This window comes from Bombus huntii, unplaced genomic scaffold, assembly GCF_024542735.1.
Source record: "Bombus huntii isolate Logan2020A unplaced genomic scaffold, iyBomHunt1.1 ctg00000245.1, whole genome shotgun sequence".
In the NCBI taxonomy this organism is placed as follows: Eukaryota; Metazoa; Arthropoda; class Insecta; order Hymenoptera; family Apidae; genus Bombus; species Bombus huntii.
Genome location: NW_026099460.1, coordinates 19,940 through 42,756, shown reverse-complemented (window position 1 = coordinate 42,756; position 22,817 = coordinate 19,940). Strand labels below are relative to the sequence as shown.

The window sequence follows — 22,817 nt, the reverse complement described above, 5'->3', positions numbered from 1 at the left end:
AGTTAACCATCAAGCGTACAAGTAGAAGATTCTTAAGATTTACGTGATTGATTTCTGATAATTCGGTGCCTACAAATCAATGACTTTTAAGATGAATTATAGTTGCACACGCAAACACGAGCAGTTTTCACCGCAAAGGTTACTTTTATGTAATGTTGTACGCGCGAAAGTATTCATTTCTGTTACCACGCTATTGCTGTTTTGTAAATTTTAGTAGCACAACTATCGGTAATGTGCGATAAAACATGCCATATAATAGATAATTGTAAGTGAAATGACAAGGCGATGGTATAAATAGGTACTTCGACGAAAGTTGGTACAAGTATATCTACGATTCTCAGGAGTAAGTAGTGAGGTAAGTAGGAACGAAATATACAATAAGAATTGAATTTATATAGAGTATTTTGTTATAAATCTTCCTATGTACCTATAGAAACGTGTTTAATATTTTCGAGTATCCAGATTTTTCTATTAAAAGTTATCTGAAATTAATGATTTTCCTGATTTGTACCTTTCTCCTAAGTTTCTTGTAGTCGTCTTACTAACTCAACAGAAATCAACGTTAATTTTACAAAAAGAGCTATGGAGCTTTTTAGCGATTTGCACAAATGAAAATTTTGAAGCTTGTCACTGCGACGAGTTTGATCGTTCTAGTGTTATACTAAACAATCTTCAAACATGAAATTACACAGAAACGTATGTCGATGATATTTGTCATTCCTACGATCTATTTCACATGATCGTGCTTCCTGTCTAATGCAAATTCAATTTATAATACGAACTCGGTTTCCTTTATTGTTGTCAGTCTTTCTAAATCGCCACAGTTTTTCGCTCTTTGTTGCAAAACGTTGAATCATAGTGTGAACCAAGTTTCTTTTATTAGATTCATTCATTGTTATCAGTCCTGCGTCTTTTCGATTCGTCACTTTTTTATTTTAGGACGATGATTGGCTTCAATATACTGTTCGCATGTTTGGCGTTAATTGTCCTGCATCCATCGGTTCAAGCGGGGCGCACTAAAGGTTTGCACTTTAAGTTGTCTTTTTCCATACTGCAGATTGCAGTACGATCTCGTCACACAGCCTTTATCAGTGAAAAAAGCGAAGTCACGCGTGACCACATAAAATTGAATGGAACACGTTTGATTTTTTATTTTCGAGATGGTCACGAAGTTAATGGTCACGAAGTTACTGGGAAAATTCCACCTAAGTATTCACCTCTTCACCGGTTTTGTTTCTGAAAAATGCTTCGTTAACTTCGCGAATATTCCAACGACTCGCTTCACGTAGAAAACAAACGTGATAACCAGGATAATCGTGAAACAACCAGCGAGGACGAATTAATTCATCACTCTACTGTCAATTCTCTAAATATAATAACTTCTTTCACTATAAATGTTTTATAGCAACCTCGAATGTGCCCTTGCGTCCACCACACTGTGGTTTTAGCAACGTTACACATACCAGGGTGGTTGGCGGTAAACCAGCTAAGCTTGGTACGTTTTATGTCTTTCTTTTCGATTAATCTTTCCGTTTAATTAGAAGCGATTTACTATGAAGCATAAACTTGAAAGGCACTAGCCAGCATATCAAAGTACAGTATGGACAGAGATCGAAAATTGTTAGGGGAGAAATTATATGTTTGAACTTATGAGTTCCGTATAATTCAAGTAGAAATTTTATGGAATTATCTAATACTTGTTATTACATTGTAGTCAAAATTTAATTTCTCTTTTAATCAAATCTTTATTTGAGAGTATTTGTACGTATCGTCCTTTGCATGATCGAATATCGAATACATAATAATAGCGTTTAACTCATTACGCGAGAGGAAATTATGCATGTTCACAACTATACTATTGCATTTCAGGTGCTTGGCCATGGATCGCTGCATTAGGTTATATTGATTGCGCTGATCCAGATGGAGAACCGTTTTGGGGCTGCGGAGGTTCCCTGATATCGGCTAGGCATGTTTTGACTGCAGCACATTGCGTAGAAATTTTTGGATTGTACGTGGTTCGTATCGGGGACTTAGATCTAGGACGAGATGATGATGGAGCGCATCCTGTTCAAATAGAAATCGAATATGTACTAGAACATCCTAATTATACTAACGGTACACACCATGATGATATTGCTATTCTTAAACTGAAGAAAGATGTTCCATTTTCGGGTAAGTCTTCAAATATTATTGAGTTTCTAATATCTATGCTACTGGGTATTACTGAAGTATCATTTCGTTAAATTTCTTACTGTATATGTATATTGTATTATAAAACGTGTAGAATTCTTCCTTATACATCTCGTCCCTCGTTTTCTTCACTATGATTTATTTCTTTACTTTTCAGAATATATACGTCCTATTTGTCTCCCCATAGACCAGCCCTTACGAAATAACAACTTCGAGGGTTTCCATCCTTTCGTTGCTGGATGGGGAGCGGTAGGATATGGTAAGTAATACTAATTTCATAACAAAATGAAATTTGTTCCAGTTCTAAATGTCCCTCTCATTTTCTTCGTAGGTGGAAATTTGAGTGACGCATTACTGGAAGTACAAGTGCCAGTGATTAGCAACACCGAATGCAAGAAAGGTTATTGGCCAATTGACAAGCAGCGTATCACCACAAAAGTAATATGCGCCGGCGAGAAAGGAAAGGATGCTTGTCAAGTAATTAAATAACAGATTTACCATAAATTATACAGTATCTGATGATAACTCAATTCGAATCAACGTCAAATCGAGTTCTTAAATATTGGAAATATTATTAAAGTTAACTTAAGACTTTTGTCCACTTCTCACACATCATTATTATATTTAATATAATTTCTTTCTAATCTTAGTTTTTCTTAAAATACATATAACATGTACATTAAAAATTGGAATATATCAATACATAAATTAATAATAGATTGTTACTGTATATAAGTATAATTTCAATATAATTCGATAGAAATATTTCAGTAATCTTGATTAAAAATTTAACGATCGTTTCAGGGTGACAGCGGCGGACCACTGATAATACCACAGCAATTCACCTACTATCAAATAGGTATTTTGTCCAGTGGTCACAGGTGTGGCACTGCTAGATTTCCCGCCGTTTACACTAGGGTCACGTCGTACTTTGACGACTTCATTCTGCCAGTGTTGCAAAATTATTAGTGTCTCATAAATATAATTTTTCGTGTACGAGAAGCAAAGCTGGAATTTATAATTGTGGTGATAACAGCCAGCTCAGACTTATTGTTTTGTATGGCACGGATTATAGCCTTAACATGCATGAAATGTCACTTTGAAGCGACACTAATTTTTTAGACACGCTAAAAATGCACGACATAGAGATATAAAAATGATAAACGAACATTAATTAAATTACTATTTCCGCTCCTTCTTTTTTGATGGTAATAATAAATCAACTTTCGCAAAGCTTTTATAAATCTTATTTCTGATGTATCAAGAGCATATTCCACATAGAACGTTTACTCTTTGTATGTATATGCAAAATTTCGGACTACTCTGAAACATTTCATAAGATAGAGAGCTTCCAGAAGTTCCAGAAACAAAGATAAACCTCGCGTCTTTCAAAACTATTGTTTTCCGTTGAAAATTTTCTGTCTATTCCTGAAATTACGTGAATCCTCGAAATTTTACTTATTCTTTTATCACTTCCTAATTAAATACACTCTTTCTGCATGTTTAGCTGTATGTAACAGAAATTTCCATTCAGCCAGAGGTATACTTATACATTACAGATATTTACAAAACACTTTAATTCCCAATCTATTATGATGCATAAAAAAATTTATAATGTTAAATCTATTCGTATTTTATTGCGTGTAAGTATAGATATAGTGACGTACATTATCTTTGAACGTACATTACCATTACTCCGTTGAATGCTTCAATATTGCGCATATTTACCGTACTTTATACAGACTTTGTAAAAGTACTTTGTATGATTCTTCAGATTATTAATCAAAATGCTGGTGCATAAAGAAGTGGTACAATGATGTGTAGTCTAGTGTCATTTGTGAATATCAAGGAGTCTCCCCTACATTTGCTCAAGTATATATCTTTGACTATACTCTATTGAAAATGTATAATTATTAGAGTATGAATAATTAATTTTTAATTCTATCAGAATTTTAATGAGATTGTACCTTGGGAAAAAAGAATTAATACCTTGATATCATATATACAATAAATTTTGGAACATTATACAATGAAGAGTCAAATTATCATGGTCATGTGATTGGAATAAAAGGACCTCAATTTGATGATATTCTTAGGAAGTTAGATAATATAACTAGGTATATGATATTCACAATAAGATAGAATACCATGGTTTACATGATCTTAGTATTGTTCATTTAAATGATCATGAAATAGCAACTGTTAAGTTAGACAGCATAATAGATTTTACAAACTATGTTAACAGCTCTGATTACAAATCTGTGGTTACCTCCCCAAGATTACACATTTTCTCCAATTCTGGTATGTTGCTTCATCGTACGAGCTATTAAGTCTATTTAAATTATTAGTAACAGATTCCTTTTTCTGCAACTCAAAACAAAAATTCTGAATCTCATATGGATGAATGATGTTAATAATTTGTGTCTCTTTTCAGATTAAACAATTTTCTTCTAGAGCCAAAGAGCCCTTCTAGAAGATAAACTTCTAAAGCCCACAGTTCGCTGAAATTGCCAGAGAATTCAATTAAATGGCAAATTAAACCATTGAACTGAATCTGTTTCCAATCGTGAGCTTGGAGGTTCTACCCTTTGAATTTTTAAACCAGTCAACCTTCTTTTGTACGTATGGTAACGAATATAATTCATAAACTAATGAAGTGTGTAATTCAATTGAAAGCTCTTTTCACTGAATTCAGTTTAGACTAAGAAAAATGATATAATAACGAAATTATCAATTTACAATTTATAGAGCGTATACTTTATTCGAAAGTGAAGTTTATTACTGCAAATATTAGTTGGCTATTTATAGCCTGTTTGAAAAGGTGATTTAATTTCGATTGATTTTCGATAAGTTTTTGTTGGTTTACTCAGGTTAATTAATCTCCAATAAAATAGAAATACCAATCCGGTAGTAAAATTGCTTTCTTGCTTATAACTTTTTTACTAATTAGCGATGCACGATTCCAGACCAGTAAATATTTTTCCATCGGGAGAAGTCTTACAATTAAATCTCGGTCTCGAATGGATTAAAATGAAATACATATTTGCAGCTTCAACATCTTCAATATCGAGGAGATTCAAACTTTACAAATAAAAGCGGCCTGTTCCCCTTTCCACGACAGACTCTCATACCATATCCGCTCTTATCCAGGCTTTTATTTGAAACCAGCAATGCGTTAATTTACAATTTAAATTTACCCGGACCATCCACTAAATCGTCAGCCCTTTATAAATATATAATAAACCCAGAACATGTGCCTGTGCCCCTGGTATCGACACTTGTGATGTTCGTACCGGAACCTTTGTACAATTTCAATTTGTCACGCGTGAATATCGATTCTTCCAAGGGTCCCAGCTTTGTGCGGCTAAATCCTTTAGAACGATTAAAATGATACTAATGATATGGTATTTTTTACAAAGATTTAACATATCCATAAAATAGGAAGTTTCGTGCTCTCCTATTTTATATTAATTATAAATTAATAAGTTTTATATGTGTTATTTATAGATCTAATAAATTTTTTATTGGTTTACAGCAGGTGCTCCGGGTATAAACAGACGACAAACGAACAAATAGAAATTCAAACTATTGTCGTTGTTTAACTCGCATGGGACTATAAGCTCGAATTGGACTTAAACGTTACGATCGTCGAGAATAATTACTATATATACCCTGTACGACGGGCAGAGAATCTTAAGTTATTAACGGCAATTCCTTTGTGCATGATTCAGGTTTATTAACAACCTGTAATGGATAATCATCGATGAACTCTTTTTGAATAAAGTTCACATTTATAAAGTAAACACAATAAAATACGACAGGACAATTGTAATCGATAAATAACATTTTATTAGGATATTATAAGAAGCTAAGATATCGAGTTCTAATTGTGAATATCAAGCGCTCGTCGTTCGAGGAGATTACCAATATTTTCTTCCTTAACAATATTAATTACGAAGTTTCGATACCGTTTATGACATTAAGATCTCTTGATAAAGTTGTATCGTTAAAATCTTACTGTTCCTAGGGAAAATATATAGTTAATATATATAGTTAAATATATATAGTTAAAACCGGAATATATATAGTTAAAACTTCCAGAGGAGCATCTCGCAGACAAATTATTGATTATTAGTGTCGATTGACTGTAATCGACATTTGGTGCGTGAAGTTGTATGTTTCGCGAACATGCGTTGATGCAGGGATTCTGTTGCAAATCATAAACTACGATACGTACTTCTCGCTACGATTCGGTGAATCGACGCCGCGAAGTAGTCGCTCCCCAGTTTCGGTTAAGATAACAGAGGTGGTTAAATGAATATGACACAGTAGAGTAAGTTATATTTCACCGTTTATTCCAACAACTTATAACGAAGGCAGTTACGCTGGTGCGTATGTACGAGATGAGTGAGTGACTGATCTACGGGTGTGTATACCCGGTTAAAAAGATGTTGACCGTTCGAAGGATGTAAAATCAGTACTGTCTTGGGAGACGATGCTGTCTCGGAGGAAAGCTAAGGATGGGTGTGTCTAGCGCACGGGACCATCGGATTTGTTGGTGACGATTTTAGTTAGGAGAGTGAGGGAATAGGCTTCGTTGTTAATTGGTTAAACGAAGGGTCTTAACCGCCCTCGAGAGAAGGTGGTTAGTGGGAGGAAAGTTGCAGCGTACGTGAGAAAAACTAACTTTCCCTTGTCCAGCCGTGGTAGACAATAGTCTTTAGAAATTCTTCGGAAATAGACGTTTGTTTGGTTTGAAGGACCTTTACTAGGAAATCTATGAGATTTATGGAAGGTGTAGTATCGGAATATATTAATAATGGATTGAAAATACAGATATTAGTTAGACAGAGAAACGATGTTTGATTAACAGGAAAACTACATGCAACGCTCGTATTTACAACAAATAACTTGACAACTATTTGGTAACTCTCTCTCTCTCTCTCTCACTAGCAATTCTAACACTCGACAACACTCGCAACTCAATTCTAACGACTCTATGCTTCGACGTCTCGATCAACTCTGATTCTCGCAACACGCACACTTTTCGATTCGCCTTGGATAGCGAAACCGTCCTTCTTCTAACGTTGTCTACTGTTTCCTTCATACCTATGTAAGAACTACCAACTACTTAGTCACGTAGACACTCTTAAATGTAAACGAACCACAGAAACACGACGTACACGGTTTTTCTATTTTCAGCCGATCTCCAATCAAAGCTATTCTACGATATTACAAAGGTACTTTTTTTTTATTTATTTGTTGAAATTACAATCAATTCTCGCGTTGAGAATTTTCAGTAATTTTTCTGACGTGGCGCAGTGACATGGCTGTTTATTTACAATAAGTTAATACTTATTATAGATAGGTATAATTTATAAGTATTATAAGTAAGTGCATATGCTTAATTTGGATAACTAAATGAATCTAACGTTTAGGTCTAGCGGGTAGTGCCTCTTCAGCCTGCGAATCTGGTCCGTCGTATCGAGTAGTCCAGCGATTAGGGGGTTTCGGTGTTTGTTAACTCTTTTGCTATATCTGTCGCTATATTTTGCTATTTCCTCTTTGACTGTAGGTATCTTGAGGTCGCGATGGATGGTTTCGTTGGTAACATACCAAGGTGCGTCTATTAAGGCTCTTAGCGTTTTCGATTGGAATCGTTGTAGTATTTCGATGTTGGAGTTACTTGGACAGCAACAGCTGGTGATACTGTCATACACCTCCATTTATAAACTTTCGAAAATCGATGTGACCTTCAAACTTTAGTGTATTCTGTTTCACAGCACAAAATGTTTCCGAAACGTACGTTTATTGTTACAATAAACTTGACTAGTGGCTCTGAAATACTATCCTTGAAAAAACAATGGGGAAATTGGAGCAAAAAAAAGAAGGAAATAAACAAAGACCTTGTTGGTTCGTAAAAATAAAATATGCTGCAGGAAAAACTTTTTCCAACGGATTGAGATGCGACAAGCTTTAAAAGCTATGACGCGAATCGAGCGTTTGTCTACAAGAGCACATTTTCGGTGGATATATATGTCGGAATGACATTGGGGATAGGGTTGTCGGTGTTTGAGGAGTCTTCATTGAAGGTAGCCATCGTTGCGGTGTAACGAAGATACGATTTATTGACACAGGTATGTGAGGTGGTATGGTGATAGGTGCGTAAGGAACTACTCTTGGTGTTTTTAACGAACAATAGTTTAATTAGAACTAATCAACAATCAGAGTTAACAATTAACAATTAACAATTACACTTAACAGACAACTGGTAACAACTAACAAATAACGATAAACACCGAGAGATCATTCGACGCATTGCTATACAAATAGTACCGAGGAGTTACACATTTAATGGCGTAAGGCAGACTGTCTGCCCTTTTGTTTCGGATCGCGCAGATTCTTCCCTTCGTAGCCCAACGATATCCCCCACTAGCGTGCATTCATTAGATGTGCCGCCAGTGCTGACACGTGTATGCTCTTCCGAGAATTCGGCGGAAAGAGTGTAAAGATATCGATGGTACATTGGGCACGTCGGTGTTGCGCTTTGGCGGCGTCGCGCTTTGCATCCGGAGCCGTTGAAAAGTTCCGTGGACCGTGCCGCCACATATGAATAACACAGGTTTGACAATCTACCACGGCGGTGAGACGTCCGCGACACTAGTGACAGTGGTCTCCGGTTCAATAACGAAACCGCGGCCAACGGGATGACAGATGGGCGTTCTCGCTGAATCTAAGTCTGACTCGTAAAAATAATTGCTGAGCGTAAAGACGTTACTCTTTGGTCGACGGGAGCGCGTAAAAGAATGCCCGTCCCGTCCCGATGATGCCACAGAGGAAAACTATAATGGGGTGTGTCTAAGGACACGAGATCATCTCGGTGACAAATAACAGGAATTACGTGCTGGATGCTAGAGGACCTCTATTTGCGCGTTCAATTGCTCGCGTTAGAATTTCATGGTTCGTACATCCTATACATCCAATAAATTTTGGAATATTATATATTGAGGAGCTACATTGAAGATTATTGTAACGTAAAATTGACACTTGGATTGTAAGAGAAAAGAAGGCTGAGTCGTAACCCAACTATTAATTTTCTTTTATCGAACTTTATTATAAATTTAGCACTTACAAGAACAGAATGACACTGAACCGGAGAGAAAGGGGCTGCACAAGAACAGAAACTAGAACAAGAACTGCCCGAGCTGGCTGAAGTCTCGGCTTATATGCCTTTTGGTTTGAGGATGCTGAGGGGCTTGGTGTAGGTTATGATGTGGAAAAGTGTTCGAACGTCGGAGCTCGATGTCTTATCTCTGTTGTAGGTTGAGATGCGATTGATGTCACATTATCATGGTTATGTGATTGGAATAAAAGGACCTGAATTTTGTGTAAGATAGAATATCGTGGTTTATACGATCTTAACATTGTTCCTTTGAGTGATTATGGAATGGTAACTATTAAGTTAGACAACGACACAGGCATTTCCTCTGACGTAAAAAATCTGATAATGGTAAATCATAACTTAGAATATTCTGATTAGTTGCGTCCTAAGATATTTGCTCGATTCCGGGAACGTGGCAACGAAGGGAATTCCATTCGTAGGAAAATACGGAGCATCCGTGGCTAGAATATGGCAAAGAAGAGATTGATTCCCGAAAAAAGAGTAACGATGTGTCAGTCTCTCTCTCGAGTGCGTATATATTATATACAGAGAGGTACGACATACTGTTAACGTATGATAGCGCGAGCGTGAAGTATCACTGTTGGAGCATTGCGAAATTTTCGTAAAAATGAGCATCGTTGAGTGGCATCTCTTAGTTAACCATCAAGCGTACAAGTAGAAGATTCTTAAGATTTACGTGATTGATTTCTGATAATTCGGTGCCTACAAATCAATGACTTTTAAGATGAATTATAGTTGCACACGCAAACACGAGCAGTTTTCACCGCAAAGGTTACTTTTATGTAATGTTGTACGCGCGAAAGTATTCATTTCTGTTACCACGCTATTGCTGTTTTGTAAATTTTAGTAGCACAACTATCGGTAATGTGCGATAAAACATGCCATATAATAGATAATTGTAAGTGAAATGACAAGGCGATGGTATAAATAGGTACTTCGACGAAAGTTGGTACAAGTATATCTACGATTCTCAGGAGTAAGTAGTGAGGTAAGTAGGAACGAAATATACAATAAGAATTGAATTTATATAGAGTATTTTGTTATAAATCTTCCTATGTACCTATAGAAACGTGTTTAATATTTTCGAGTATCCAGATTTTTCTATTAAAAGTTATCTGAAATTAATGATTTTCCTGATTTGTACCTTTCTCCTAAGTTTCTTGTAGTCGTCTTACTAACTCAACAGAAATCAACGTTAATTTTACAAAAAGAGCTATGGAGCTTTTTAGCGATTTGCACAAATGAAAATTTTGAAGCTTGTCACTGCGACGAGTTTGATCGTTCTAGTGTTATACTAAACAATCTTCAAACATGAAATTACACAGAAACGTATGTCGATGATATTTGTCATTCCTACGATCTATTTCACATGATCGTGCTTCCTGTCTAATGCAAATTCAATTTATAATACGAACTCGGTTTCCTTTATTGTTGTCAGTCTTTCTAAATCGCCACAGTTTTTCGCTCTTTGTTGCAAAACGTTGAATCATAGTGTGAACCAAGTTTCTTTTATTAGATTCATTCATCGTTATCAGTCCTGCGTCTTTTCAATTCGTCACTTTTTTATTTCAGAAAAATGATGGATCGCAAAGTGTTGTTTGCATGTTTGGTGTTAATTACTCTCCTGCATCCATTAGTTCACATGGTGTCTGGCGAAGGTTTGCACTTTAAGTTGTCTTTTTCCATGCACTTCAGATTCTAATACGACCTCGTCACGGAACCTTCGAGCTATTTCGAAATTTTACGCGTTTGTTAATTAGCACCGAAAAGAAAGAAGCTACGCAATACCACATAAAATACAAACGATTTTTATAATTTTTTATTTTCGAGATGGCGACGAAGTTAGTGGCAAAACTGAACTTGATTATTCACGTCTACTTCCCCGGTTTAGTTTCCAGAAAAAGATTCGTTAACTTCGCGAATATTCCAACGACCCGTTTTACGTACAAAATGAACGTGATAAACATTGCATCACGTCAATGAAAACTATTGGCGTAATGCCTAAGATAAAGGTGCAAAGATATTCTCGGAATTTCCAATGACAACTTTATAGATTTCTAGTTTAATGTCAGTACTGCACTTGAATCACTTTTACCTAACTGTGTTACATACTGTCGCTGAGAATTTTCCTAATTGCATAAAATGATTCACTAAAAATTGTCCTGAATTCCTAAGAATTTATTTACCGCAAAACTGAGAAAGTGTTTATTTAAAAAATGAGGTTGAAGGTAGTCCTTTCCTTTCAAGTATGGCTAACACAATATCTAATCAATTAAAACTTTATATTTTCACGTCGAAAGTTGTCTGTTGGGCAATCCGGTAGACTTGATCGGCTTTTTATTTCGAAAGTTGAGTAATCGATGTCGCGTTCTTACGTATCTTCGAACTGTATAAATGTATATACAATAAATAACAATTTTAAAATTGTTTGATCTAGAATGTACAACACCGAACAATCAAACAGGCAACTGTCTCAACATTAAAACATGTAACCCTCTGCAAAAAATACTGCAGACACAGGGTCATACAGCTACCGATTTTTTGAGGCAATCACTATGCAGATATGAGGGCCATGATCCGATCATTTGTTGTCCAAACGATCCAAACAAGGAGAAGAGAGGGATTTTAATAGAAACTGTGTATAAGTACGTGACCTTGCGTCCACCATATTGTGGTTTCAGCAACGGCGAGCATCCCAGGGTGGTTGGTGGTAAACCAGCTAAGCTTGGTACGTTTTATCTGTTCCTTTCCGATTAATAATAAGCGATTTACTGCGAAGAATGAACTTTAAAGGTACTTACGCGAGAGAAAATGATGTATGTTCACAACTATGTCTATTGCGTTTTAGGTGCTTGGCCGTGGATCGCTGCATTAGCTTTTCGTAATCCCCAAAACCCAGATATACTGAACCAGAATGGAAATGCGGAGGTTCCCTGATATCGGCTAGGCATGTTTTGACCGCAGCACATTGTGCAATACGCAGTGACTTGTACGTGGTTCGTATCGGAGACTTAAACCTAAACGAGAATGACGACGGAGCGCATCCTATTCAAATGGGATTCGAATCTAAACTAATACACCCTGATTATACTCCCAATATACACAATCATGATATTGCCATTCTTAGATTGGTGGAGGAGGTGCCATTTTCGAGTAAGTCCTCAAATATTGTTGAGTATATGCTATTGAGTATTAATGGAGAATCGTTTCCTAAAATTTCTTACCGTACACACATATTGTATCATAAAACATGTACTATTCTTTCTTATACTTTTCGTCATTCATTTCCTTCACTTTCATTTGTTTTCTTATTTTTCAGAGTACATACATCCCATTTGTCTCCCCATTGAGGAGTCCCTACGAAATAAAAACTTCGTGGGCTATAACCCCCTTGTTGCTGGATGGAGAGCATTAAGATATAGTAAGTGATAACAATTTTACAATAAAATTAAACAGTTCCAGTCTTAAATGTCTTTCTCATTTTCTTCGTAGGAGGATCACGAAGTGATGTATTAATGGAAGTATAAGTGCCAGTGGTTAGCAACGCCGAATGTAAGACAGCTTATTCCAAATTTCCTAATGCACCTATCACTGATGGTGTAATATGCGCCGGGTATGCTCAGGGTGGAAAGGATGCTTGTACGGTAATTAAGTAACAGATTAACAACAAATTATACGGTGTCTGAAGACGCATTAATTCGAATCAACATCAAATCGACGTCTTAAACTTTAAAAATAATGGATAAACACAATTTAATAGTTTAGTTTAATATTTAATAGTTATTTAATAGTTAAATAGTTATGGTATTTAATCTAATTTCCTTCTAATCTTAGTTATAGCATAATTATTTCAATATAATTCGATTGATATATTTCAGTATCTTTGATTAAAAATTTAACGATCGTTTAAGGGTGACAGCGACGGACCACTGATGATACGACAGCAATTAACCTTCTATCTAATAGGTGCTGTGTCTTATGGTCATGCGTGTGCTGTAGCTGGATATCCTGGTGTTTACACTAGGATCACTTCGTACCTCGACAACTTCATTCTCCCAGCGTTGCAATAATACGATTATTACTGTTCCATAAATGTCATTTTTCGTGTACGAAAGGTAAAGTTGGATTTTCTTATTGTGGAGATAAGAGACAGCTCAAATTTATATTGTTTTTTACGTCAAGAATTATAGTCTTAAAATGCATGAAATGTAACATCGAAACTACACTAATTTTTTACGTACGTTATACTTGTACCACTTAGATACGTAAAGATTATAAACGACCATTAAATAAATTTCCATTAATCATATTTATACTAATTTTGATAATAATAAACCAACTCTCTGAAGGTTTCTATAAATTTTCTTTCTGATGTATCAAGAGCCTGATTAAATATTCCATTTAAAACGTATACTTCTTGTATGTAAATACAAAATTTTCCGGCTAATCTAAAACGCTTCATAAGATAGAGAGCTTCTAGAGGTTGGGACACAGAAAGTTCATAAAATACAAGATAAATCTCGAGTCTTCAAAAACTATTTTTTATTCGCTAAAAATGTCCTGTATGCACATGCAATCACGTGCAACATCGAAACTTCGCTTATTTTTTATCACTTTCCAATTCAATACACTGTTTCTGCATTTTTGACTATATGTGTAATATCAAAAAAAGGGGGGGTATACGCTTGGTCTATCATATATTTAAGTTTGAGTTTTCTCGGGATAGTATAAGTTGTAAATTTAAGATATAGACTAAGAATCGTAAGAGTGCTGGGGAAGAGAGAAAGAGAGAGAGAGAGAGAGAGAGAGAGAGTGTGTGTGTGTAAGTAAGAGGGTATGCCTTGGTGATGTCAAAGCCAAATGAGTAATGGAGTGTTGAGGCTCAGTATTTTTTGACCTGGGAAGATAGACGTTGTAAGCCGAGTGTTAGACGTAGGAAAATATTTTTTTTTTATTATTATTTATTAAAATTACAATGAATTCTCGCGTTGAGAATTTTCAGTAATTTTTCTTGCGTGGCGCAGTAACATGGCTAATTATTTATAATAAGTTAATACTTGTTATAGATAAGTATAATTTGTAGTCAGTTTTTGGGTATTGCTTGTTAAAATAAAACTAAACTTCACTTCAAATAGAACATCCTTTCTTGTCCTTACTCTAGACTATTTAGATACTACATATGTATAGCGGTCCTTAGGCTAGCTGGAAATATTCGGTACGAATGTATCGACATTTGGCAATCATCTTGTCCGCAGGTATAGGGTCTTTGTGTCGTGCGTCACGCGACGTAAACTGTTGGGAAGTTTACTGTCAAGTGCCGCCACAGTACCCCCTTACCAGTGATAACGTTTTATACATTTTTTGATAGATCTTACGTGCTACTTATTTAAAACCTGCCTGGAAATAATCAGGAAAGCGAATTCTCCTGCCCGAGCGCGTGGTATACCGACTTCTTGAGTCGTCTTCGCGTTGCTGTGCCCGCTCGGTGTTTTGCGTAGTTGTGGTTTTAACCGGTATAAACATGTCGTGGGTTCCTGCGCTAGTTTTTAATTGTTGTTGTTCGATGTCGTCAGATACAGTAAAAGCGGGTTTCAACCGATCTAGGGAGACTATTACATTTTTATTATTTATTTTGATGGTAAAAGTCTTTTTTCCACGCTGTATAACCTGGTAAGGTCCGTCGTACGGTGGTTGTAAAGGACCTCCGCTCGCGTCGTGGCGTACATTTGTATTTACATATGGTGCTGTTTCGAGCTCGCGGAACACGAAGGTTTTCTTCTCGCCGTGTCGCGTAATCGGGTGAGGCCTGATTTTCTCTATTTGCTCTTTTAAACGGTTCGCGAATTCCGTATTGGCCTGTTGCATCGTTGGTGCGAAGAACTCAGTCGGTAATCGTATGCCGGTACCGTAAACCATTTCGGCTGCCGTCGCGTTCAGGTCCTCCTTGAAAGCGGTTCTTATGCCTAATAAAACAATTGGTAGGATTTCTACCCAATTGCTCGTATTGTGACATTTTATTGCTGCCTTTAGTTGTCGGTGTAGGCGTTCTACGATCCCGTTGGACGCGGGGTGATAGGCTGTTGTGCGTAAATGCTTGATGCCAAGCAACCGGCACAGTTCATTGAGGAGGTTTGATTCGAACTGGCGTCCTTGATCGGTCGTTATTTTTAAAGGTACGCCGAACCGAGCTATCCATGTGGAGAGGAGGGCTGAAGCGACGGTTGTTGCCTCCATGTCGGCGATGGGAATGGCTTCGGGCGAACGCGAAAAGCGGTCAATACACGTTGGACAATATCGGTAGCCCTGTGAAAATGGCATCGCGATAATGTCTATGTGTACGTGTTCGAAACGGCCTGCTAATTCTCCGAATGTTCCGACGGGCGAGGATACGTGCCTGGTGACTTTGCATCGTTAACACGGGATACATTGTCGTGCCCAAGTCCGGCAATCTTTATTTATGGATGGCCAAATGAAACGCGACGTCACCAGTTTTTGCGTTGCGCGTATCCCTGGATGGGAAAGTCGGTGGAGCGAATTAAATACATCGCGTCGCAAGGATTTCGGCACGTACGGCCTTACAATGTTGTTTGATACGTCGCAATATATTTCCGCGTCGTGTTCAGGAAAGCGTATCTTCTTTAATCGTAACGCGGTTGTGTTGGAATTTACGATGTCGCGGAGTTCGTTGTCGTTTTCTTGCGCGACGGCGAGAGTTTGGTGATCCACCGACTTCCCTATCGCGTCGATGCGTGACAGAGCGTCGGCTGCGTTGTTGTCTAGGCCCTTTATGTTTCGAATGTCGGTGGTGAATTGTCCTATATAGTCTAAATGTCGGAATTGTCGCGGCGAACATTTTTCTAATTTTTGTTTGAACGCGAAGGTGAGAGGTTTATATATATATATATAGGTCGGTATATATTGTAAAGTTTCTGCCTTCTAAGGCGTGTCGAAAATGTTTGACTGCGGTGTATATTGCGAGTAGTTCGCGATCATACGCGCTATATTTTTACTGAGCGGGGGTCAAAGATTTCGTTGCGAATCCTAGCGGTTGTAATTCGTTATTCGCGCGTTGTTGTAATACTGCCCCTATTGCGTAGTCGGACGCGTCTACCGTGAGACTGATCAGGTAGGAGATCTGCGAGTTCTTGTCCGTTACGAATATGCGGCGAGATGTCAAACCGTCGTCGTTTGCCGCTTTTACGGACGGCTGGTCCCGTTTCTCGAATTCCGCGAGTAAGGGAGTGTGGACTTTCTCCCGCTTTTTCGGAACTGTGCGTGATAGTAACGCAGTCCGTCTTGCCGCGGCGGATCGCGAGAGCGCGAACGGCGGCGGAATTGTGTACGCGAGCGTGATTGCGCTCGTGCCCTGCGGTGTTCATTGTTTCTTTGTTCGGCTACTAGCGCTCGTATCTCGCTCACAAAGGCGTCGATTCGCGCTAACAGCTCGGTGACCGAGTTGACGACGGCTGCCATAGCGTCGCCTAATCCGCTGTTCTGGAAAGGTGGGTGGGTTATAGTAGGTAGTCGGCCTGCGCTGGCCGCGACGATCTGCCCTGATTCAGAGGTGGCTTCGTAAATGATATCGGCTATTTGTATGAGGGTTTCCGGGTCTTTGTTCTGTACAGAGGCTAGGCAGCTCCGTACGCGCGACGGAAGTCGACTTTTCCAGACGATGAGGATGACATCGTCTGTTAACGAATTGGCGGCTAGGCTTCTTAGAACACGGTAAAACTGAGAGGGCTTCCTGTCCCCCATTTGTTCGTTTTCGATTACATGTCGGAGTCTCTTGGCGCCCGACTCTCCCAATCTCTTCATCAGCTCCTTTTTGACGTACGTGTAACGCCCGGTCGCCGGTGAGGCGTCCAATACGTCTCGAATTAATCTCATGTGCGACCTGTCGAGATTCGCAACGACGGCCTGGTATTTTACTTGGTCACTCGTGATCCGGAAAGTTTTGAACTGCAATTCCAACATCTTGAACCACAAGTCAACATCGTCAGGCCAGAACGGTGGCACGTGGAAAGGAGCGTTTATCGAGCGTTTATCCTTGTCCCCGCCGGCCGTCGTACGTTTGGAATGGGCGTTAGTGGTCATTTCGAACTGATTTAGATTCACGGTGTTACGTTTCACGAGTACTATCACGGTCACCTCTTTTACTGATAACCACGTCGGGGTCACCACTTTGAGGGGATATGTCGTGATAGGATCGGAAGGAAAACTCAGATTTATTGAACGATAAATGTTTATTCACTATAATGTCAATGAGTACACTTGATACAGGATTCGCGATTGTATTCGGTTCGCGAATGCGCGGCTATAAGATAGAGCTTTGATAGCTACGATTCGAGATACGCTGCGAGTGCGGACAATGATTGCACGAGATGTCGAGAGCTTAGATAATTATTCGGCTCGAACCGTGTAAGTATAACGATCGTGATATGTCGACTCGCGGTAATAGACTGACTTCTTGTCGCGATGCTGCTGCGGAGGAAGACTCGTTGGGATGTGTCTAGGGATGCGAAGGCATCGGATTCGTTGAGAAAAACTTTGGTTCGGAAAGTGAGGGAAATGTACGTTAATGTTTATTGGCTAATTCGTGTTGGTCGTTGGAAAAGAATGCTAGGTGGGAGAAGGGGGGCTCGAACCGTGTAAGTATAACGATCGTGATATGTCGACTCGCGGTAGTAGACTGACTTTTTGTCGCGATGCTGCTGCGGAGGAAGACTCGTTGGGATGTGTCTAGGGATGCGAAGGCATCGGATTCGTTGAGAAAAGCTTTGGTTCGGAAAGTGAGGGAAATGTACGTTAATGTTTATTGGCTAATTCGTGTTGGTCGTTGGAAAAGAATGCTAGGTGGGAGAAGGGGGGCTCGAACCGTGTAAGTATAACGATCGTGATATGTCGACTCGCGGCAATAGACTGACTTTTTGTCGCGATGCTGCTGCGGAGGAAGACTCGTTGGGATGTGTCTAGGGATGCGAAGGCACCGGATTCGTTGAGAAAAGCTTTGCTTCGGAAAGTGAGGGAAATGTACGTTAATGTTTATTGGCTAATTCGTGTTGGTCGTTGGAAAAGGATGCTAGCTGTCCTTGGGAGGGTGTTGCCAGCGGGCAGCATCCTACGAGAGAGATAGCAGATTTCTCGTGCGTCCCCGTGGTAGGTGGTCGACTTCGAGACTGATAAACAAAGACTGTTTGTCTCTTTGGAGGACCTTAGCTAAAATAAATACTAAGATTTATAGCGGTCCTTAGGCTAGCTGGAAATATTCGGTACGAATGTATCGACATCTGGCAATTATCTTGTCCGCAGGTATAGGGTCTTTGTGTCGTGCGTCACGCGACGTAAACTGTTGGGAAGTTTACTGTCAAGTGCCGCCACAGTATCAAGAGAATAATTAAATATTCCACTTAGATCGTATACTTCTTGTATGTACATACAAAATTTTCCGGCTAATCTAAAACACTTCATAAGATAGAGAGCTTCTGGAAATTCGGACACAGAGAGTGCATAAAATACAAGATAAGTCTCGTGTCTTTCAAAATTATTTTTTATTCGCTAAAAACGTCCTGTGTACTCATGCAATCACATGCAACCTCGAAACTTCACTTATTTTTTATCACTTTCCAATTCAATACACTGTTTCTGCATTTTTGACTATATGTAAGAGAAATTTCCATTCAGCCAAAGGTATACTTACAGATTACAGATTCCTATACGACTCTCAGTAAAAATTTATCCGCACTCCAGATAGTTAAAACTTTTGTCGACCATATTCACCCATCTGCACTCTTCGTATGACGTCAATATCTGTTCAGTGCTGCTGCGTAGGTTTCATTGTGTTACGTCAATTCGTTTGTGACCGTTGCGCGAGTAATGGCGCTTTGCAATGGTGATTTGCAGGAAAACAGTGCAGGATGCTGTGATTCGTTTCTTGTGGTCGGAGGCTATGTTTGATGCCTATATTTATCAAAGATTTAATGCACATTATGGAGAAAGTGTTTTGTCACGAAGTGTGTTTGAATGGGCACAAAAGTTCAAAGAAGATCGCACAAGTGTTATGAAAAAACAGCTGGTCGCCCGTCCACATCCACGATGACAACATTGAACGTGCTCATGAACTTATGCTCTATGGAATAGACGAGTGATACTGGATAATGTGGCAAATCATTTGCAAATCAGCCACGGCTCTGCTTATGCAATAATGCACGACAGATTTGGGGTTTAAAAAGTTTGTGCGAGATGGATGCCGAAAAAGCTGATGAAAAGGTGAAGACGACGATGCATTCGTGGTTCGCAGCTCAGCCCAAAACATTTTTTAATGAGAAAATACGAAGGTCCTTCAGCAAATGGACAAAGTGTATACAGAAATTGAGTGATTAAATAAAGTGATACATCAAAAAATGATGTATGTCTTTTTTGACAATTGCTTAAAATAAATTCTACACCGACAGAGCGGGTAACTTTTTACTCACCCTCGTAAGACACTTACATTTCCAATCTATTATGATGAATAAAAGAGCTTATACTATTAAATCTAATTGTATTTTGTTGCATGAGAGTACACGTGTATGTGATGTACATTACCTTTATATCCCCTTGAACGCTTCAATATTGCGCATATATACTATATTTTGTACAGCTTCTATAAAATTTTGTATGTTTGTTTTGGCTGTTAATCTAGAGGCTGGAGTACAAAGAAGTGGCACAATGATGTGGGCTGATGACATTTATAATTATCAAGGAATCACCCCTACATTCGCTCAGGTATATATCGTTGACTATAATGTATTTAACATATATGATTGTTAGAATATTAATAATTAATTTTTAATTCTATCAGAATTTTAATGAAACTGTCCCTTGGGAAGGAAGAACTGATACCTTGATATCACGGTTTGTACATCCTATATATACAACAAATTTTAGAACATTATATAACGAAGAACCAGATCATCGTGGCCATGTGATGTGAATAAAAGGACTTGAATTTGATGATATTTTTATAATGTTAGATAACATAACTAAGTATCTTCACAGTAAGATAGGATGACATGGTTTACATGATCTTAATGTTGTTCACTTGAGTGATGATATTATAAGGAAAAGTGTAATATCACAGGTAGGATGATTCATAATTTAGAACTACTAACTCATGTATGTATTAAAAATTAAAGAAATATATTAAATTTTATAGGATATTTATGTTTAGTAACCAGTAATCTAGAGATTGGAAAGATTATCATTTCTCCTTTGTGGTAGTTTACATATAACATAATGCAACTAACATGTCACGATTAATGCAAAATAAATAAATTACTAATATAGACATTTTTTTAGTAATTTGTATAATCGTGAAACGAATTGGACTTTTTAAAGGCAAATATTAAAGGAAACATGGAATTGATGCCAATCTATCACAAATATTATTTATACTACTTATTTGCGCAGTTTGAAGCGAATCAAATTGATGAAGGTTTCTTTGTTACATGTTAATTTACATTTTAAAAGACATAACAGGCACGCTAATTAGTTTGCTTAAGATACTTTCGAGATACCAAGTTAGACGCGTTTCCATGAAATCATATCAATTTTACCATGATATTTTTCTATCAAGCATGCAATTATAACCGTATCGTCGATTAGTGCATACAATTATCCATGTACATTCGTCTTTCCGAGTACCGCGCTTCAATATTGCTAATTTCAAATTCATACATTAATCTTCGTAAATGCTTGAAAATGCTATATAACTGTATCAGCTTCTGTTAAAAACATTTTATAGTAAAATCTCTATAAATTTGTAATATTTTTTAGACAATTTGAATTCATTATATTATACATCATACATTCTAGTCATTTCTAATTAAGTTACTTTTGCGATGTTTAATTACATTTTATGTATATTCTTATAACTCTCTCTGTTACGGCGCGTACGATGGTCCGTGCGCCGTCTGAAACTTTATACTATATACTGATCTACTACATACTATATCCTATAAACTGAATCCTTTGACGTAATCTTAATAGCTTGAAGGAATCTCTAACCCTGTAAGTGTTTTCGGTTTATGGATGGTCCTTAGAACAATGCTTAGGTTTATTGCGCACTCTTACAAATAACGGAGAAAGCGGGTAGTTATTTTTCCAATAAACAATGTCACCCACGAGCCACGTTGGTAGGAGGCTTCCTCCTCCTATCTTCATTCATTAACGTTGGCTATAATCAATGGGCACCCTCATTTTCCTAACGAAAAGTGTGAACAACGAATCCGCGTTCTTCGTTCAGAAAGCACACTGAGATTTCCTCTCGTGGCGGCACACGAGAACGCAAATCTCACCACTCGAAACCAACTAGTGTCGGACGACGGCAGCGCAGTGGTTAGCGCCATAGAGTACAAACGTTCGGATCCCGGGTTCAAATCCCGGCGCCTCGTACTTTTCCAAAGTCCGAATTTTCTTCCACGACATCTAAATAAGAAGAAAATACAGCAGTACTTCACCCCCGGCAAGCGACATCTACAGCCAGCAGCCTACAATTATCACGGATATATGAAGGAAGACGGAGAAAAAGAAGAAAAAAAGTGTGTTTCGTCCAGAGCCTGCTAGTGGACTCATCAGTAAGGCTTACCTAGCAGGCTCATGCCTTAGACACAATGGAAGGAGGGGGAAACAAAGCTATGTACATGGCAGAGACATTGAAGACGGATTCCTCCCTCCCACGGCCGGACACTGTATCCAAGGCCGGTCGGATCTCCTACCCTCTCTTGCGGGTATAAACAAAATAACATCGAACCGGAGAATAGGGGTTGTATGAGTACAGCAACTAGAAGAGGAACAAGAACTGCCCGAGCTGGGTGAAGTCTCGGTTTATATACGTTTTGGTTTTAGGATGTTGAGTTAGTTAGGTGTAGGTTATGATGTAGAAAAGTGTCCGAAGGTCGGGGGTCCATATCCTATCTCTGATGTGGACTGAGGTGCGTCACAGCCTTGGTGTATGCTATGATGATAAGGTGGTGATGTGTCCAAAAGTGTCCAAAAGTGTCCGAAGGTCGGAGGTCGATGTATTATCACTGATTTAGGTTGAGATGTGATTGATGTCACACTCCCATGGGCAATTTTCCGGCGCTACAATCATCCTCTTCCCTTTCTGTCACTCCATCTTGCCTTACGCACTGCAAGAGGGAAGACGGACGAGTAGGGTAGTCAAATAAAGGAGATGGAGAAGAGAGAAATAGTGTTTTTCGTCCGAGATCTGCTAGTTCGGACTCTTCAGTAAGGCTATGACCTAGCAGACCTTTGCCTTAGACACTGGGATAGAAAAACTTGTGTTGGAAGTTATATTTATCGAAACAAACAGTATCAATGTGACCACTAGTGAGAAAGCATTAATATCGCCTAGCCCTATGTTGATATCGATGGCCCTCTGGTGACAAGTGTAAGTCGTGTA

General features: G+C 38.3%; 3 protein-coding genes and 1 pseudogene across 3 annotated transcripts in view; all 4 read left to right on the top strand.

The window, feature by feature from the left end:
- Positions 1-6: 6 nt before the first annotated feature.
- Positions 7-14,558, top strand: LOC126877790 (venom serine protease Bi-VSP-like; annotated as a pseudogene).
- Positions 887-22,817, top strand: part of LOC126877787 (venom protease-like) — a 28,049-nt gene continuing 6,118 nt past the window's right edge. Inside the window, exons 1-6 of the mRNA XM_050640312.1 lie at positions 887-1,022; positions 1,406-1,495; positions 1,870-2,172; positions 2,348-2,449; positions 2,522-2,667; positions 2,995-3,919. Of these exons, the coding sequence (XP_050496269.1) occupies positions 944-1,022; positions 1,406-1,495; positions 1,870-2,172; positions 2,348-2,449; positions 2,522-2,667; positions 2,995-3,159 (885 nt within the window). The 5' untranslated portion in view covers positions 887-943 and the 3' untranslated portion in view covers positions 3,160-3,919. The remainder of the gene's footprint in view (positions 1,023-1,405; positions 1,496-1,869; positions 2,173-2,347; positions 2,450-2,521; positions 2,668-2,994; positions 3,920-22,817) is intronic.
- LOC126877786 (venom protease-like) overlaps positions 9,585-22,817 on the top strand; it is an 18,639-nt gene continuing 5,406 nt past the window's right edge. Inside the window, exon 1 of the mRNA XM_050640310.1 lies at positions 9,585-10,353. The gene's annotated coding sequence lies outside the window, so the exon portion shown is untranslated. The remainder of the gene's footprint in view (positions 10,354-22,817) is intronic.
- Positions 19,876-20,562, top strand: LOC126877788 (uncharacterized). Its single transcript, XM_050640313.1, has 2 exons — positions 19,876-20,137; positions 20,214-20,562. The coding sequence occupies exons 1-2, from the start codon at positions 19,877-19,879 to the stop codon at positions 20,343-20,345; spliced, it is 393 nt and encodes a 130-aa protein (XP_050496270.1). The 5' UTR covers position 19,876; the 3' UTR covers positions 20,346-20,562.